Consider the following 20,553-nt stretch of genomic DNA (forward strand, 5'->3'; position numbering starts at 1 on the left):
ATCCTGACTTACTCTCATACACAATATGATCATCGCAGTTCATCCACATGGAAACAAAAGGATAAGCTAGAGTTCAATAATCAATCATGTAAGCAAAAGAATAAACATATATGTTACACCATCATCAAATCACCAATCATTCTCACAGAGTCACACCATACACTTTATCATACACTACTCATGTAGTAAATGCAACTCATAACAGATATCAATGCATATTCATCATCTAATGCGTCGTCACGCATTCACCTAGGAGATCTCCCTAACAACAGAGCAGTATAAGTGATATCTCATCCTACCAAAACTACCCTAACCGTTTTCACACCCAATGTACCCGCTCGATCACAGCAAATCGGGATATTAATCCTCACTCGAGTTTACTCGGATGATGTCACTTACATACTTGGAAGTCCGATTTTACCGTCAAGTATAGCACAACTGAGTACAGGCTTACCATGACCTTGACATGCATTACCAAGTCACTTGTGGAGTTCGCCCACCGACTATCTGCAAGGAACCACGTACCTTCCCCAGTACTTGGTTAAAGGAATAACTCTCGACCTCATACCCCGCTCCAACACTAATTAAGGACTTAAAGAAGACTCACCCGAACCAGTGGCTATCCAAACACCACTCTCAAGAAACTCTATATGAGTTCTTCTAGTTCAAAAACATTTTCCCTCTCTTCAAGTCCTAGGCTAGACACATGCCATAAGGCATCTCATGCAACAATGCATCATACATCATACATGGTCAATCCACCACTATGATCAATATTATTCTCATATAAACATACATTCATATCATATCATGTTTAAACATTCATATATATCATTACTAAGCATACATATGAATCAAGCACCAATTTACATCATATATCATACATATATGAACCAACTATACAACATAGTATCATACAACTTTTTAATCCACATGATAACATCTTAACACCTCAAAACAACATGTGTCTCTCTTCGACAACTATCAAAGAAGACAACACATAGACAGATATACTCATCCAAATAAGCTCAAACCTATCTCAAAAGAAAAATAAGAGGATAATCTACAACTCTTATAAAGACATGAAATTCTAAATAAATCGTCTACTTGGCTAAAAATGTTAAAACTCGCAACAGATATGATCAATACTAACAGCTTGACCCTTGTTCTCTAAAATAGTCATAACTAGAGTTCTAGACCTCCTTTTTAGGTGATTCCAACACCATTGGAAAGCTAACATACAAGGATACAACTTTTATGAAGACATAAAAGTCTAATTCAGAAAAAATAAAAACCGTTCAGCACCTCCCAAAGCGCTCAGCGCTTTACTTCCAGGAATTCTCCCCTGTAACGCGACCCCCAAAGGGCTCAGCCCTTTAAAATGGCTAAGTCATTTCAAAAGCACTCATCCATTTAAAATGGCTTAGCCCTTTGGTTCTATAAACTCTCCTCTGTCACGTGGCCCCTAAAGGGCTCAGCCCTTTAAAACGACTCATTCGTTTGATGATAGAGGCACCATGTTCTTCACCATTTTTGGACCTTTAAACTTGAAACTCAGAAAAAACCCACATGCAATGGAAGATATAACATCCATGCACCAAAAATAGTTCAATTCAAGTCCTAGAAATAATATGCACTCATCCGATGCACCAAATCAGCCAAAACCCTGTTTTAACCCAAAAACCCTAAAAATGGGAAAATCCCTCAAATCAGCAAATCAACCTTCAATTCATGCATCAATTGAGTTTCTAAACTCACATGCAACCAATCTATCACAATCCTAGCTTCCCTTACCTGAAAATTGGCTCAGAGCAGCCAAGAAGAGGAAGAAGAAGAAAAATCCTTAAACGGTTGACCCGCAGACTTCAATCTGCCAAAATCAAGCTTTCTAGCCTGAATTCAACGAAAAGATAGAAGAGATTAGTGATCTAGAAGAGAAGAGGAATCAAGCAAACAAATTTGGGAGAAAAAGGAGCTCACAGACCTAGAGCCCTTCTCTCTAAAACTTCTCTCTAGATTTTCTTTGAAAATGAGCTTATGAGGTTTCGTTCTCAAAGGAAACCTTATATACCCTTCTCACTAGAGTTAACTAAACTCTAAACAATTAACTTACTACATTAAAATACCCCCCAACAAATAGGAATTTTCGTCCCCAAAAATAGGCTTACCTGTAAAAAGGAATGGACATAGTTCCCTGAACTGACTCACCACCTCCCAAATCGCCTCACCAGTAGCTGCATCCCAAAAAACCTCACCAAGCTAATGGACTTGCCCCGAAGCTCCTTCATCTTGTGATCAACCACAAATATCGGTTTCTTCTCGTAGGTCAAGTTCTCTCTAACTTGCACCTCATTCATCTCCACCACATGACTCAAGTCTCTAATGTATTTCTTCAACTGTGAAACGTGAAACACATCATGTAGATTGGATAGAACTGGGTCTCTTTAACGTATGTTATGGTAGCAGCACCTACGCAAGGTTTTACATTCTCCATGAGATCTATGAAGGGTAGTAGCTCCAATAATGAGCACCCGGATGGCGGTTGCGGCGTTAAAGTATCCTTTCTGGACAAGGTAGTGCAGGGGTAGAAAACTCATAGTCCACGTCTTATGGTAGACCTTTTCAAACAGAAGTTGGTTAAGATCGAGTATGAAGATGGTAATCCAGTCAAATAAAAGGTTCATATACATGATTCAGTGTTCCAAGGCCTTTGTGCACCATGGCAAGATGCATTGGTAATCAAGTTGTTAGGAAAATTGGTTGCTTTTCCTTTTCTTAAGGAAAAAGTTACACGCTTATGGAAGCTACAAGCGAGGTTTGATATGATTGATATTGGAAACAATTATTTCATGATCAAATTTGATACAAAAGATGATTGCAAGATGGTGATGGAAGAGGGCCCCTAGATGGTTCTTGACCACTACTTGATAGTTCAAGTATGGACATCAGACTTCATGTCTCCCACGGCTAAGATCGAGAAAACCATGGTGTGGATTTGTTTCCCCGGTTTGAACCTTTTCTATTATGATGAAAGTATCCTCTTAGCTTATGCGACAACAGTTGGGAAGCCTGTTAAAGTTGATAACAACACTAAGGAAGTGCGAAAAGGATGTTTCGCTAGAGTATGCGTTGAGATTAATTTGACGAAACCAATGGTTGGAAGAATATGGCTGAAGGATTTTTGGTACAAGGATGAATACGGGGGTCTCCATCGTATTTGCTTTACTTGTGGATGCTATGGGCATTTTACTCGGGATCGTTCCTCTCCTCCTAAAACTAGTGACGACACCAACACCATAGTCGTCAAAGGGGCTTGTGCACAACCCATAGTACAATCTCCTATGATGGCAACGACCAATAGCTCCGATGGTGTAGTTAATGCGCACAACGATAATAATGGCCTGAATATCCTTGGTGATCCATCAGTTACAAAACACGATCTTATTCATGAAATGGATCAACAAGCATAACATTGTGATTGGCTTGTGGTTCGCCGCAAGTCTCACAAAAAAAAAATCAACCCCATAATTACATAGAGGGAAAGAATATTATGGACCAATTACATGAGACCATGCAGAATAATGGGAAGACCCCAATTACTAGGTTGGTGAGGCCCAAAAACACTGGTGCTAGTAAGGCTAGCAAAGGTTTCTATTCTACTAAAAATAAAAGGCCACGTGCTACACAGTTGAGTAACATAACACCAATCTATAAATTGATTGAGAATGCGGTTAAAACTACGACCCCTAAAAGCAAGGTCAACCCAACATGTGTGAAAGGTGTCTCTAATACAGGCCATATTCCTATTGTTATTTTGGATACTGTATCTCTCCCAATAAACACAAAGCAACCTCCTAAAATGGTTACTTCAGCAAGGACTTCTATGCCAAATGTATTGGACCCAATCATTGACATTGCAAACCCACCTAATGATGCGATGGAGATTATTCACACTTCCATGGAAATAGTCATCCTAATGGTAAGTTTTTGCTGGAAGCAAATCATACTAATAATGACCACTCTATGGTCACGTAGGGGGTTTCTTGCCTCCTTATTCATCTCGCATTGGTTTACCATGAATTGTTTTGGAGATTATTCGTTGGTTGCATGGAACATGTAGGGTGCAACTAAACGGGAGCAGAAACGCCACATTCGTCAAATGGTTAGAACTCACAAACCATCTATTTTATTGCTCTTCGAAACTCATTCTCAGTTTTCTCAAGTAGCGAATTCCTGGGCTGGTCTTGGTTATACACCATGCTTTATTCAAGAGGCTCAAGGTCACTCAGGAGGTATTTGGATTCTTTCTTGTAGAAAGGATTTTACATATAACCTAGTGGACTCCATGCCTAATGCTATTACGTTTACTATCAAAAAACTTGATATTCAATGGACTTGCACGACAGTATGCTCCACCAATTCCTTCAACTCGTTCTTTCTTTTGGGACTATTTGGTCAGTTTGGAAAATCGTACTCATAGGCTATGGTTGATGTTGGGAGACTTCAACGACATTATTCTCTCTGAGGAAACTTCTGGTGGTAACTTCTATCCCTCAAGAGCTTTTGCTCTAGCTAACATTTTTTCTAAGTGTGGGCTTCTTGACCTGGGTATTGTGGGAGGCAGGTTTATTTGGCGCAAAAACATCCATAATGGAGGTCATGTTCGGAAGAAGCTAGATAGATGTATGGCAAACTCTTCTTGGAGACTCCTATTCCCTAATGGTCTTGTTGATGTTAGGGATGACAAATATACCCGTACCTGCGGGTAATACCCGAACCTGTCCCGACTTTGGCAGGGAATACCCGGTTTGATCGGGTACGGGTACGGGTATGTACTTACCCGCCCGTCCCCGTTTCCATTTTTAATTCAATACTCACTTTCAATTTAATTATATTAAAGAATTTTAATATTTTTTTATGTGTGATTATTTATTATAATATAAGATAGAGAAATACCTAATTATAATTATAATATAATATAAAAAAATAATTTAAAAATATCATATTTTTTTTACAAAAAATAAAAAATAAAAAAAATTGACGGGTACGGTTATACCCGATACCTGACAGGGACGGGGATGAGGATGAAAATCACATACCCAACGGGTACGGGTACGAGGACGGGGATGAGTTTGACTCGCGGGGATGGGGACGAGTATCATGAAACCCGTAACCGACCCGCCCCGTTGCCATCCCTAGTTGATGTTCCCAATCCTTATGGTTCAGATCACAATCCTCTTATGGTCCATTGTTTCAAATCTCCGACCACAAAGAGTAAGTCATTTCATTTTCAAGCAGCTTGGATTCTTTATCCTGATTTCAGGAATCTGGTTTTCCAAACATGGTTGACCACTCCAAGTAATGCCATTATGAAGTTGGATGGGGTGAGAGAAAAAGCTACTTTCTTTAATAAAAGCACCTTTGGAAATATTTTCAAGTGTAAAAGAGATTTAGAGGCAAGAATCAAAGGAGTTCATAGAATCTTAGATTATTCTACCACTTTGGATATGATTCAACTTGAGAAATCTTTACAAAATAAGTACAATGAAGCTTTGGCCCAAGAAGAATTGCTCTGGTTCCAATAGCCTAAAGAGCAATGGATAAAATTTGGCAACAAAAACACCAAGTTTTTCATACTCAAACCATTATTTGAAGGAGAAGAAATAATATCGCTGGTTTGTTTGTGGATGAGACTTGGTGCTCTGATGTGAATGTTTTGAAGGAAGAGGTCCAAGGTTTTTTCAAGAGACTTTTTACTTCAAACGAGTCTTGCGCCCCTCATACTTTACAGCTTCAGAACATTAATCCTATTAATGTGGCTATAGTGGATGTTCTGCTTAGACTAGTGTCTTTAGAGGAGGTGAGAAGTATTGTATTCTCTATGAGCCCTTATAAGGCGCTTGGTCCAAATGGTTTCCAACCTATTTTCTATATGACTTATTGGGAAATTGTTGGACAAGAGGTGTGCGGTCTAGTTTAGACAACATTTACTACCGGTACCTTTCCTCGCCAATTAGTCGAGACCTTGATTGTTGTTATTCCTAAGGTTGGTAATCCTACTTCCATGAAGGAATTTCAGCCCATTAGTTTGTGCAATGTTCTCTTCAAGATTTTTTCCAAGGTATTGGTTCATAGACTCCGTCCTCATATGGATTCCATCATTGGCCCTCTTCAGAGTAGTTTTATTCCTAATAGAGGCACCGCAGATAATTCCCTTATTGCCCAAGAAATTGTCCACCATATGCATAGGAAGACAGAAGGTAAGGTTGGTTATCTGTTATTCAAAATAGACTTTAAGAAAGCCTATAATAGAGTTAATTGGGACTTCTTGCGTCTAACCTTGATGGAGTTTGGGTTCCCTTCCTCAACTATTGACTTGATCATGAATTGCACTTGTTCAACTTCATTGGCTCTAAAGTGGAACAACAAGACTTTGGAGGGTTTTCAACCAAACAAGGGCTTAAGACAAGGGGATCCTCTCTCTCCATATCTTTTTCTTCTATGCATGGAAAAACTTGCCTTACTAATTCAACAAAAGGTCTTTGATAGAGTTTGGCAATCAGTTAAGGTGTCAAAAGGAGGGCCAGAAATATCACACCTTTTATTTGCAAACAATTGCCTCTTGTTCATCAAAGCAACTTGTGGTCAGGTTAAGCTTGTCAAGGAGGTTTTAGATATTTTTTGCGAGGATTCTAGCCTGAAAGTGAACATCCAGAAATCTAGATTTTTCACCTCAAGTAATATATCCAGAAGGCAGATTTCCAAGTTCACTTCTATTATTCACTTCCACCACACTGTGGATTTGGATAAATATCTGGGATTTCCTTTGCATAAAGGTCGAGTTCGCAATAGTGATTTTTCACATATTGTAGACATAATCAATGGTAAGCTAACAGGTTGGAAGTCCAAGACCTTAAATCGAGATGGTAGAGTCACCTTAGCTAAGACTATTTTGTCTTCCATCCCGACCTACACCATGCAAAACGTTTAGCTCCCTCAAGGCGTTTGTGATAAAATTGGCAGTTCTATTTGAAGTTTTATATGGGGCAAGCCTTCTTGTCATTGGGTAAGATGGGATAAGGTCACTCAAATGAAGTGTATAAGAGGTTTAGGTATCCGACGATCTAAAGAGGCAAATATTGCACTCATTGGGAAGCATATTTGGTCCTTGCATCATCACACAAACAAGCTCTGGTGCATAGGTTGAAGGATAAATACTTGAGGGATTCGAATGTAATGAGTGGTGTTGTTAACAAAGGTGTTTCCTACACTTGTCGATCTTTGATGCTTGCTTATAACTTTCTCGAGGATGGCTTCAGATATAGAGTAGGGAGAGGTGACATCTCTCTAGTTTTTGAGAAATGTCTTGATGAGGGACTACTATGTAACCAGGTGGAGTTAGTTCATGAAAACGATTATCACTTGTGCATCAATGATGTGTTGGTCGACGGTGAATGAAGATGGTATGTCATGCACATGCAACTTTCATAGGTTATCATATAAAGTATGATGAGCATCATCTTGGACATTAATACTGAGGATAAAATTATTTGGAGCCACTCTAGTACAGGTTGTTACACTGCCAAGTCTGCCTTCCAGTGGCTAATCTATGAGCCTGCCAATCATTCCTCCTTATTGGGGAATTGGTCTTGTGTTTGGAAGACCTCTTTACCAGAACATATCAAATTATTCTTATGGCTTGCCTTCCACGGAAGCTTACCCACTAACCTTTTTCGCATTAAACGATATGTAACTATTGTTTGCTCTTGTTGTAGGTGTGGAGCTCTCGAGGAGTCCCTTCTCCATATGCTTTGGGATTGTCCTGCTGTTATAAATATTTGGAGGAAGCTCAGTCTTGATAGTGTAATTGACTTCAATATCTAGAACGAGATTCAATGGCTCAAGCACCAAATACAAGGATAACATCACTTACTGATAGCTTGCGCTTGTTGGTTTATTTGGCGTGCTCGGAAGGTAGAAACTATAGACAACGTGAAGTGGTCGGTATGGTTTACTATAAATCAAATCAAACTGCTACATGATATTATATCAGGTGATCCGTTGACTTCTACAACATTTTCGTTAGGGAGAATAGTTTCTTGGATTTACCCTCCAGAACATGTGTTTAAACTTAATGTGGATGGAAGCTCCATAGGCAACCCAAGACTTGCAGGTTATGGAGGTCTCTTACATAATTCAGTTGGAGAATGGATACGAGGCTTTACAGGTTCATGCGTCTTGGCTACAAGCCTCTATGCAGAATTATTGGCTCTGTTGAAAGGGATTCAACTTGCTTGGGACATGAATATTTGTGATTTCCTATGTGAATCAGACTCATTACCTGCCCTTCAACTCATTACTCAAGATACTTCATTTTATCCTTATGCTACGGTCATAAATAAGATTTAGGAGCTTAAGCGTCGAGATTGGAACATCACTTTTGTTCACATCCTTCATGAAGGGAATAGTTGTACAAATATGTTAACCAAGATGGGATCTACCTCAAATACCGCTATGGTGATTTGGGATTTCATCCCTCAACAATTACACCCCTTGTTATTAGCTGATGCCATAGGTGTCAGCTATTTTAGGTCCTATTTTTGTTTGTTATTTTCGTACTTGATAAAAAAAAGAGTAAAATTTCTTTTTTAATACATAAATTTTATTTATAAGACTTTTTAGGAATTTCTAAAATTAAAAAATATGTCAAATAAATTTTAAATTATCAGTATTATTATTTTAATTCCTAAAATGTATAATTCATCATCATTGTAATTTTAAAGTTTTATAATTTACTATCATTATAATCTTTAATTAAGTTCATATTTTTAAATTTTATAATTTATTATTGTTATAGTCTTTTAGAAATTTATTTTACATTTTTTTTTTAATTTTGAGAACTATTATCTCATAAACTTTAATTATTATTTTTTTGAAATTTATGACATTATCTCATATATTTAGGGATTAAAATATAATTACATTTCCCCTTATCCTTGAACCGAAACGACAGCGTTGAGATCAATACCAATGTCGGACGGGCAAGTATAATAGAGTCTTTCAACTTTTGTTTCTTCTGGTGGTGAGGGAAGTAGCCACGTCACTCACCATCCACCTTTCTTCCTTTCTTCTCAACTCCCCTCTGCTATTACACTTACCATTGCAATCGCAAGCATTCAAAAATGCGAGTGAAGTTCATTGACTTTCGACGAGAATAACAAAATCACAAACACACAAAAATGACAAGAATCTGGAATCTTCTATTCAAATCGAAACGACTCGCTGCATTTTCAAGCCCAGCCTCCAAGTTCCGCGTCAATGAGCTTCGCTCTTATTGCGATCAATCGCACCTTCGTCCAGGTTCATCCTTATTCACTCTTGTTCCAATTTCAATTTCATTTCGGCATCATAATTTTCTACGTTCTGCGACTTAATTTTGATGATTAACCGTTAATTATCCTAGTTTTTTATTTTTATTTTTTAAAATTTAAATTGAGTTTTGTTAGTTTCTTTGCGGAAATTGTGGTGTACCAGGGCCGCTTGTGAAGTACCGAAGTCTAGTTGATCAAGGGAAGTTGCAGCATGATCCTTACCAAGAGAGTGTTGCTTCGGAGCTTGAGAATTTGCTTGCAAGGTTGGAGCAGTATGAGAAAGATATGGAAGAGTATCATGTATAATTATTAATTGGAATTGGATATTCTATTTGTTTTTTTTTTCTTGATTTGTTGCACCAACTAATACATGTTTTCTTTTAGTTATGGTTGCAATAATAGTGGAGAATCAGCTGTTATAGGCTACAAGAAAGAACATCTTAGGAATCTCTGTCACTGCTTGGATTGTGTTTGTGGTTTTTGAATTTGTCCTCACTCTTGACAGGTGAATTTAGCTAATTGGGAGAAGCAGCGGGAGGATGAGCGCCGAAGGCTTCTCATGGAGGAAGTTGAGCGGCAGCAGAAGGATGAGGACTGGTTGAAGCGGTTGAACAATAAGCTTACTGAAAGATGGGAATCCCGGTAACTGTTGAGTTAATTTCACTTGGTTTTGATTCTACTGGAAGCTTAACCAATGTGATTTCACTGTTTCTATGGATTTTCACTGACACTGGGAATTTCAAATTCAGCTTCTGTTTGCTTATTGTGAATTTTTTTTTTTTGTCTTGATTAGGGCTTAGGATGTACTTTTTTATTGAAGCTACTTGTATTGTGAAATGTAATTGAAGTTGCGTGTCCTTTTTTTGTGATTCAGGAGAAGACCAGCAAATATGGAGCCAGGGGTAGGGAAATGGGTATCATATCTAAAACGTGAGAAGAAGTTGGATTCACTAGTTGGTGGTCGTCCAACTGCTCCTCCAGCTCCTAAAGGAATTTACATATATGGCAATGTCGGCAGTGGTATTTACCTTCTTGTATTATTCTTTTCTTTATTTTTGGATGATGTTTATGCTTACCTGTATTGCAAACTTATATTAGCTTAATTTGATTTCTAAGAAGAATGCTAGCAACACGAATAGATAGTTAGATAATCATAAAAACATTGTCACGCAGAACAAAACCTCATCATGAAATAATGAACAAAAAATAAAACTTAATATGAGTGCATATCATTGGTAAATACCATTACTCAATCTGTGTCCAAGATGTTAAAAAATATTTTTTTAATTGGACACTGCCATCAGGTGTTTGACACGTATCCTATCCATGTTGGAGAGGCGTTAAAGCAACTCCAATGCAGTTGATTATGCTGGTTCTTAAAGTTAAGCAACTTGAAAATACTATTAGAGGAAATGATTTCTCATCATGTTCTTACAAAAGCTGCTTATATAAGCAACTACAACCAAAATTGCTTAACCATTAAAAAAAGAATTTTTCAAGTAAAAATGGAGATTCTTGTGTGAGTGGAGAGATAAAAAGAGTCCTACTAAAAATAAGTTAAGAAAACAAGTTGGGTGGTTCTATCATTGAAGTGAAAACATAGCTAAGAAACCAAATTGAGTTTTTGCATTGGAGATGTTCTTAGTTTTAAAAATGCGTCCGATACCCCGACACCTCCTTTGGCAGCTGTCTGATCTTTCTTGTTACTAAGTATGGTATTGCTTAAAGAATCTGGTTGCGTCATTTATGTCACTAGCCAGAATAGATATAATGTGTTGCCTTGGTTCTCTTTGTAATCCTAGTTTGCCAGTTTCTTCTCTAACTATCTGTTTTGCATTTATAATGCTGAAGGGAAGACAATGCTGATGGACATGTTTTATAGTGCCACTGAAGGAATTGTCAAATATCGAAGAAGGTATCACTTTCATGAGGTGAGTCTTTTACTATGCTTTCAGGAGCTTTTGGCCATTTCAACATAGATGTTATCTATGTTGTTTTCTGGAATATATGCACTGTCTTACTTCAGTTGGAGCATTGTTAAATGTTGTGAACATGGTGCTGAAAGCAATTTCTCCACTAATATGCAGGCCATGCTTAGAATTAATGAACATATGCACAAGATATGGAAGAACCAAACGGAAGAGAAGCCTTTGCAATCAACCATTGCTGGTTGGATCAGGAGTCTTCCTTTTGACACCAAAGCTAAGGAGTGGCTGGCTGCTGAAGAAAGATACAAGCAAGAGATACAGATGAAAAACATTCTTCCTGCTGTAGCAGATAAGTTTTTCTTGGATGGAGAAGAGAATGAAAAGGGAGCTAGCATTTTGTGCTTCGATGAGATACAGGTAAAGGAAAATTTTCATTCAATTATAATGATTTCCATATTTGTATCCTAAATTATAGTTTCCATATAACTATCCATCAATATTGATTTGGTCACTTGAGGAGAGTATAATGAATTTAATGGATTACTTCCGTATTTAATAAGTATATTTTTTTTGGTGAACACTGGGAATGTCCTTCCCACATAGAGTAGTGTTTCACGATCGATTTGAAAGGATTTCATGCAGTGTGAATTTTATGTAGTTTTCTACTTTCCTGGTCCATTTTTTTGTGTAATCCTTTGTGTCACTTGGTTGGAAATATTTCACTGCATATTTGTATACTTCAATTCCAGATCATACTATCTAGTAAAAACTCTATGAAGGCATTGGAACATCACTGTTGTAAGATTGAGTTACATTTGTTTCTTCATTCCTCCTTGACTCATTGTTAGCATGACTGCTGAGCTACCTTTGTATTACATCACTTCTTTCCTTCATTCTATATCTTGCAGTGTAGAGTTTGACTAAGTTTTGATACTATGTATTTCAGACTGTTGATGTATTTGCTATTGTGGCTTTATCTGGAATTCTAAGCAGATTGCTGAGTAGTGGAACTATAATTGTGGCTACCAGTAATCGAGCACCAAAGGACCTAAATGAGGTGCGTTCTTTACTAGCTAATCTTTCATAGTATGTATTATCACTCTTACCCATTATTCAATAATTACACCAATGACACCCCTGATAATTTTCTGTTTTGGAGGAATTTGATCCCATTCAACCTCAACCAATGGGAATCAAGGCCTTATACTTTTTTTTTTTTTTTGCTTTTGTGCAGGCGGGTATGCAAAAAGAAATCTTCCAAAATCTGGTCTCTAAATTGGAAGAACATTGTGAGAAGGTATTGGTAGGGAGTGAAATTGACTATCGTCGTTTTATTGCACAAAAATCAGAAAACAAGGTGAGAATTTAAGTTATTTGTTATTTTCCAAACCTATCTCACCTATAAAAAGATATTTCCTTCGTAGTAGAGGAGTAGTAATCCAATAACAAAAACCAAACCTATTTCTAATTAGTTAGGATTATGATTAGTATCAATACAGTCTGTTTTAGGTTTTATGAACAAATACATCAATACATTACATTGTAGTACATCTCAGATAGTATCAATTAGTGCTTCATTCACTTTTATCGCTCTTTCTCCATACCTAAAGTCCCATAATTTTAACAAAGGCCACGTGTAAGTCTTTTTGGTTCATCAGATATCACTCCAACATTGTAGCAATGTATGGTCAACCCAACCAACATTAAACCAAATTGGGTTTTAGTAATGTAGATCTTAGTTTTTGTTCAATTACCCTTACAAGACATCATACAAAGACAAAACAGATAATAACGCTACAGCAATCTTGACTTCTAGAATAGTCTACCCCTGAAGTTGAGGGCTCATTAACAGTTTAGTAAACCAAAACAATGCATATAACTTTATCAATTTAACAAATTTCAATTCAATGTAAATATGTGTTTTTTTTGTCAACTACAAATTTTTTGGATGCCTTCCTTACGAACTTTGCTGTTCTAGCCTCAGAAACATAATTATAGGGAGGGAAGTCACCAACTAAGGACACTTCCATGTTTGACATCACAAAGAAAATGTTTCTATGGTATAATGCTGTACTTTGAACAATATTCATTTCATCAAACTTGTACAAACAGTCATCCACCTTTATAGTTTTTCTGTCCACCCGAGGTGTATTCTTATAGTTTACATGTTAACAAGCATCATATTATGCATTTTGAATTTGGAACATACGGGAATTTCAACGGGTATAGATATGTAGGTGCAATATTTCTCGCCTATTGAAACAGAAGCAATCAATGAATTTGAGAAGAAGTGGCATGATGTAACAGGCAGATTAGGAGGAAGAATAATCTCCCACACCATCTCAGTGATGTTTGGAAGGTATCCTGTTTATATTTAATTCTGTCAAACAAGTATGATCAGTAAACAGACAGGATAATTTCTTTCTGTGACAGGACACTTGAGGTTCCTGAAAGCTGTGGTGGAGTTTCACGTTTTACATTTGACTATCTCTGCGGCCGTCCGGTATATTATTTCTTTTAGTTTGGTTGTTGTTTCAAGTATTTTCCAGCTAATATAATTATTAAATCTTATTCTATGATTTACTTTTATTTTTTGCTTAAATGGTGTTGGAAAGTTGCCTTAATTGCGGTTACCCTTAGCTCCACTTAGTTGCGGTATCTTTGGGGCTGCCTTGATTGCAGTCTCAAGGATGGTGGTCCTATATTGACTAGAAATATGGCTTAAATAGAACTTATAAAGCTCCAGAAGTTCTTATCTTACAAATCAACTTTGTGGGTTGAGTTAAAGCCCAATGTCCAAATTCTAAGAAATGGCTAGTTGATATTTTGTATTTCATTAAACTGTATATGGCTCAAGTGGGTAAGAACAACTTCCAAGAGTTGGTTCATATTTCATAGATGTGATGAAACATTTGATGATTGAACTCTTGCCTTCTGTGGTTTATTCTTGCTTTGGTGATCTTGTAGTAACTATTATTGCCTTGGAGTGTAGAGGGAATGGAGGTCTTGGAGGACAGATCTAGATTATGTAATTCCTTATTTTCTAGTAAGACATCAAACCCTTTAGTGTTTTAGAAGTGCTTGAATGAAATCCTCTCAACCCTCATTGATTATATTGAAATATTACAAAATCAAATACCACATATTTAGGGATTTCTTAAACTACAGAAATACATGTATTTGGTATTTACAGCATATTCCTACATTGAATACAGCATTTTCAATATTGATATTTACAGCAAAAAGCAGTAGGGGTTATTCTATAATAGGAAACAAAGTGAGCTTCTAAGTTTGAGTTTAAGATTGTTTAATCTGAAGTAGGAAAGGAGGGACAAGGCCATGTTGAGTAAAAATCTAATTAGAGAAAGGGTACACAAAAGACCACCATGGGTTCATGTTTAGGTGGTTGGTTGTGAAGACCTTAAGGATAGTACAAATGCTATGTTATGTTGTTATTCCCTTCTTTCATCATTATTTGGCTTGCATTTAAATCATCAAGATTTTAAATTTTCTTCTGTGTGATATGCTCTCTAATTATTTTGATTTTCAGCTGGGTGCAGCAGATTATATTGCAGTGGCTGAAAACTTTCACACTGTTTTCATATCTGATATTCCAGTAATGAGTATGCGAATCCGTGACAAGGTATAATTAGCACAAATAAGTTGAGTCCGCCCCAAATGTAGTGATAACGGCCTAATTTTTAATTGGAGAACCTGTGTTAAATCTTGCTTTCTTACCCTGCATCCATACGATTTTATAAGATATTCCTCAAATACGATGCTTAATATTTTTATGCATTAACCTTGGCATTTCTATATATTACACTTGTTTCTGCATATCCCTGTCCTGTTTTAAGCAAAAATATTTTCTACTTCTCAGGCACGGAGATTTATCACCCTTATTGATGAGTTATACAATCATCATTGCTGCCTGTGTTGTTTGGCATCCACATCAATTGATGAATTATTTCAAGGAACTGAGGAGGGAACACTTTTTGACTTGGAAAGGTGATTTTTAGGTGTTTGCAGGAGCTATATCATGCATGAAGAGCTTTGTATTACGTAGTATAATTGTTTTAGACCTGCTCGAGTAGTGGGTGATAATTTATTTACCGTTTTTGTCATTTCACCTTCAATACATTATCAGGTAATTGATTCTGTCGCTTGTTATGCCTTATAGCGGGAAGTAGATGGGTTTCTCAAGCAAGCTTTCCCGTTAACTTCCCAAATCATTTTCCTGTTATTGATCTTTGATTATAATCCAAATTACCAAACACATCGAGATAGTAACACCAACTTTTTTTTTTTATCATCAGATTATAATTTTTGAAAACAATCTAATCCAAACATGTTTATTGATAAAGTTGATAAGTTGCAGACCGTATACCCTGATATTGAAGGTGCACTTCCCATCTATTTCCAAACATGGTATAGAAGGCGGGTAGGCTTAAAAAATCATGAAATTGTCAAATTTCTCATATATTAAATTTTCTTGTGACAATTAGTAATTTTAATTAGTCGCTACTATTTACATATGTTTGGTTCTTGGGGCATGCATTCCTTTTATTGTTAGAGAAGTGCCGAATAATGAATAAAGCAATGCTGACATGAAGCTCATTAGCTTTGCTTTCATAGTAGTGGTCCTAATTAAATGATGCATTGTTAACTGAACCTTCTCACTTCTTTTGCGGTTCCAGTTTCCAGTTTGAAACAGAGACTGAAGGTGGGAAACTTCGCCGCAATGTCTTGGCAGAAGGCAGGGTGGGCTCAGGAGGAGCCCCTTCTGGTATCACATCCATACTATCTGGTCAAGAAGAAATGTTTGCTTTTCACAGAGCTGTAAGTAGCGACTCTTCCCTTTTTTAAGATGCAAGTTGTGACATAATCACAATTTAGCACTATGCTGAAATGGTTCCTCTGGCATTTCTTGTTCCTGACTACAATTGTTGTTGTAGCATTTCTTACATAACGATTTTTTTTATATTTATTTCTTTTACATATTAACATTCGTTCTTCCTTTCTAGGTCTCACGCCTGATTGAAATGCAGACGCCATTATACTTGGATGGAGTCAGTAATTTCCACCCTTATTTTCAGAGACAGCATGAAAAGTTACAACAATTGTGACAGCTTACATTCTGAACCATCAATCTGAAAGTAATTTTTTTTTTAATTCACCTTGTACTAAAATTGTTAACTGATGCCTAATTTACATATACACATTTCTGTGTAGATAATCGGTCAACATAAATAAGCGCCATAGACTAGACGAGTGATCAAGTTTGTGACGGTATTGATTCTTTATTCCTTACAGCTATATCCTCAAAAATGTTGCACTCATGATAAATATGTACTGTTGAAGAAGTTCTAAATGTACTTCTGAAAATGCAATTCTAATTGTAGTTATTTTTCTCAAACTGGCTATTACTTCTTAGTTCTTGGTTGTTTTTTATTTGTGTTGATAACATGGGTATCAATGCACAAGAACTTTCTTGAAAACTCACGTGAAAATATTTGATAGACCAATGCTCCCAGAAACAGGAAGAATCATCAATTACTGCCTACTGAATAACTTCTGTTGAGGCCACACAATATTAAATATTCAAACAAGTGTCAGATGCTTCGTTTTAAACAACCCAACTCCACATTCTATACCATATTCCCATACAAAAAAGTGGTTGCCTCGATTGTGAATGCCATCGGTACAAAGCATTGCTCCTGGATGTTATATCAATAAGTTGAAAATTTGGAAGACATTGGATTAGATAATCGAGAAGATATGGTGAGATGGTTGCAAAGGCATCATTTGTCATGAGCAAGGTGTTGTGACATGGCAACGTTGTACAAAGCACGACCACTTTATCACCCACGAAAGAAACTAGCCAGTAAGAATTGCATTACACGGGCACAAAAATGAGCTGGATCCAAGACATCCAAAAAAAGGATCAAAATCTTCTGTCTCCAATCCCTGTCTCCAATTCCTGTCCCTCCAATCACAAAATGTCATCTCAACCACATCATTGCTTTTAATTTTAATTTTAATTTTTTAAAAGTGAAACCATCATTCTGTTACAGAACCCATCAATCCGTTACAGCAATCACTACAACAACAATACATCACCCGTTTACCAACGCCCACACAATTCCATGCACACTTTCTCTCTCTCCACCTTGGTACTATTCATTTTTTAATATTATTTGTTTTAATCTCTTTCCTTTGGGGGTAAAAAATAAGAAATAAGAAATAAAAAAAGAAAAAATATTATTGAGCAGGGTGAACGCATTTATATAGTTAATAATAATAGAGAAGAGAGAGTGTATTTGTTTTAATCTCCTAACTTTTTCTTCGCGGATTATCTTACGTTTTTTTTTTTACTTTTTCCGTAACCGATTCGCTTATGTTTGTTCGTTTGTTTTTTTTATATTTTGATTCTCCTAACTTTTTACTTAACTGCAATAGTGTATTTGCAAAGTTTGAAAAATACATAAATCCAAAATTTTAAAGTAAAATCATTGAAACATGTTTATAAAAACTCTATATGACCAAATTGCTTTACATATCATTTTGTCCTTTGCTTTGAGAATTTGTAACATCATTTGTTCCATGTTCAATGCTAGATAGTTGTGCCTGTACATACACATATATCCCATTTTACAAACGTAATTTAAATGAAATATTAAACTAACAAAAATAGAAGGCACTATAATTTATCACCTGTAACAACTCTGTCATGCTCATGTTACTACTTGACTCCATGAATGTATTGTTGGTAACATATGTGGGAAACTAAATAATACAATTTTAATAAAAATTACAAATTATCATATAGATTATAAATTAGCATGAAAAACAAAAGGTAAAATAAATTAGAGAATACCTGACTAAATTGAGATGAAGGCAATTCATTATCTAAGTTATTCATGGAAGGTTCATCTTGTTGCATAGTTTTCTTTTTTTTTCTTCTTTCAAGAATACCTTTTGGCCTAGTAGATGATCCTCGAAATCTTTCTTTGGTCTTTATTCCTTTCACATTATCCTTATTCCCACTACACCAACCTTTTTCAATATTTATAAGTGAACCATCACTAGTACTAGCTTCCTTGTCTCTACCTTCAAGACAAACATCTATATCATTCATGGCCTTGGTCAAATAACTAATAGCTATATTATATGTTTCTTCAGTTATCGCTCCTTTAGTTGCTAACTGAACTTGCATCCTACATATGTCTTTATAACGCATACCTATTTTTGCTTTAGGGTCCTCATGGATTATAGAATGGTTAGTTGGTATGCCATTTCCCATTTTTGCATGTTTTGTCCATCTCTTTAATACATACATAGCAGGAATTTTCATAACATTTCTTGAAGAGAGAACTTTGAGAGCATGTGAGCATAAAATCCCTGCAAACTCGTACCTTTTACAACTACACTTCACTGAACCAATAGAGAGTCATAATGGACAATATGTTGAAATAACTTCTTATATGAGGTAACTTTATATTCAGTAACTTCCCCATTTTGAGAGGAAATATACATACTACAATCATAACCACTTGATACCTCGTGTTGGATCATCTTAAATATTGCAGGAGTATAAATTGTTGCCGCATGTCGTAGAATTTCCACATCAAATGACAGAATTAAACTTCTTTGGGTTGCTTTAAAATCTACCTTTGATTCCTCATATCGATGATCCTCTACCATTCTCTGAAAATGATGAAAAAATCTTAGTAAATCATGTTGATAACTCATATTTTTTAATTACATTATTCATACTCTCATTTCGTTGTGTGGTAGTCATGTCTGCACAAAAGTTCTCTCGACCATAAACTAATGCTCATTTCTCCTTTAAAGCAAAAGTCTGTTTCAACCAACTATTGTCTTTAAGATCATATTTCTCAAGCATATTGTTCCAAGCTATTATAAACTCTTCTTCCTCTTCATATTCATATATGCATTTATTAAAATCCTTACTGAAGTCTTGAAACTTCCCAAACACTATACTCAGTTTCTTTAATGCATTTTGATACAAATGCCAAATACAGAGGCGGTGGCATGTTTCTGGCCATACCAAAGCTAATGCCTTTGCCATTGCTGCATCTTGGTCAGTAAGAATAGTCTTTGGTTTCTTTTCTGACATAGCTTTAGCAAAAGTATTGAACAACCAAATAAAATTTTCCGTCGTTTCATCATATAATAATGCTGCTCCAAAAATAATGGTAAGTTTATGATGATTGACTCCAACAAACATTGCAAATGGACGACCTTCTTTATTTTTTCTATAAGTAGTATCAAAACAAACAACGTCACCAAAATATGAATAATCAATCATCATCTTCACATCAGCCCAAAAGATATTAGTAATTAAGTCATCCTCATCGACTTGTATTGCATAAAAGAAATTAGAATCTTCTAATTGCATTTTTTGCAAGTACTCTAGCACACCACCTGTATCTCCTGACTTCATTTGCATTGTTCTCTTGGAACGTAAATAATTTCTATAGTCTTCAGGAATGAATCCAAGATTTTCACGACCACCAGCTCGCCTGGCCATTAACTCACAACTTGTTTTTGGAGTAATTCCAGAATCATCAGCTAAATGAACCTCGACTACTTGAGGAATAGTCATTTTCCTTTGAAATCTAAGCAAATGGCTCTTAGTAGGAGTTGTAGTCTCATGTGTATGCTCGGCAATAAATTCAGTTACACGATACTTTCCCGTTAAACGACTATTAACTTTCATCTTTGTCAAACAACCAAATCTTGATTGTGGTCGAGGATTTTTGACATTATCTTCTCGCTTATCTTTCCCACGATATCCTTCGCATGAACAACAAAATACTTTATTGACTATCTTCCCATATTTATCTTTATGCCCTTTGCTAATCCTCACACTGAAACCCACTCTATAAGCATAACCATTGTAAAAATTATATGCTGCATCTTCAGTCTCAAACTCCATCCCAACTTTTGGTATAAATTGACTAGGAATTGTATCATGTATCATATCAATTTTTTTTCCTTCAATTTCATCCACATTATCAATGCCCATTTCTTGATGTTCTTCTTCAGCCATAACACAATGCTCTAAACAAGTGACAAAGAATCAGCTACGTGTGAAATAAAGAATGAACTTGTGTAACAATCTAACAAAATTAGAGTCAAACAAAACGAAACAAACAAAATATTTAAAGAGATCAAATAAATCTTAAATCAAGAAGAAAACCACAAATTATGTAATGTGAAATGAGAAA

General features: G+C 36.0%; 1 protein-coding gene and 1 pseudogene across 8 annotated transcripts; one reads left to right on the forward strand and one right to left on the reverse strand.

Moving 5' to 3' along the window:
• Positions 1–9,066: 9,066 nt before the first annotated feature.
• Positions 9,067–16,715, forward strand: LOC109811080 (AFG1-like ATPase family protein). 8 transcript variants are annotated; one of them, XM_083063153.1, is made up of 17 exons: positions 9,067–9,360; positions 9,507–9,671; positions 9,877–10,013; positions 10,246–10,391; positions 11,223–11,302; positions 11,459–11,716; positions 12,246–12,356; positions 12,534–12,656; positions 13,278–13,359; positions 13,607–13,658; positions 13,733–13,802; positions 14,292–14,345; positions 14,850–14,942; positions 15,180–15,307; positions 15,997–16,138; positions 16,324–16,455; positions 16,532–16,715. In XM_083063153.1, exons 1-16 carry the CDS (start codon positions 9,319–9,321, stop codon positions 16,423–16,425), a joined length of 1,785 nt encoding a protein of 594 aa, XP_082919279.1. In that variant the 5' UTR covers positions 9,067–9,318; the 3' UTR covers positions 16,426–16,455; positions 16,532–16,715. The 8 variants fall into 8 exon arrangements, with proteins under 8 accessions (XP_082919279.1, XP_082919277.1, XP_082919278.1 ...); XM_083063151.1 differs by having other exon boundaries at positions 9,535–9,671; XM_083063152.1 differs by having other exon boundaries at positions 9,535–9,671; positions 13,284–13,359.
• Positions 16,716–19,136: 2,421 nt separating this feature from the next.
• Positions 19,137–20,375, reverse strand: LOC145952034 (protein FAR1-RELATED SEQUENCE 5 pseudogene; annotated as a pseudogene).
• Positions 20,376–20,553: the final 178 nt, after the last annotated feature.

Source organism: Cajanus cajan, chromosome 9, assembly GCF_000230855.2.
Source record: "Cajanus cajan strain Asha chromosome 9, NIPB_CcT2T_4, whole genome shotgun sequence".
Lineage (NCBI taxonomy): Eukaryota > Viridiplantae > Streptophyta > Magnoliopsida > Fabales > Fabaceae > Cajanus > Cajanus cajan.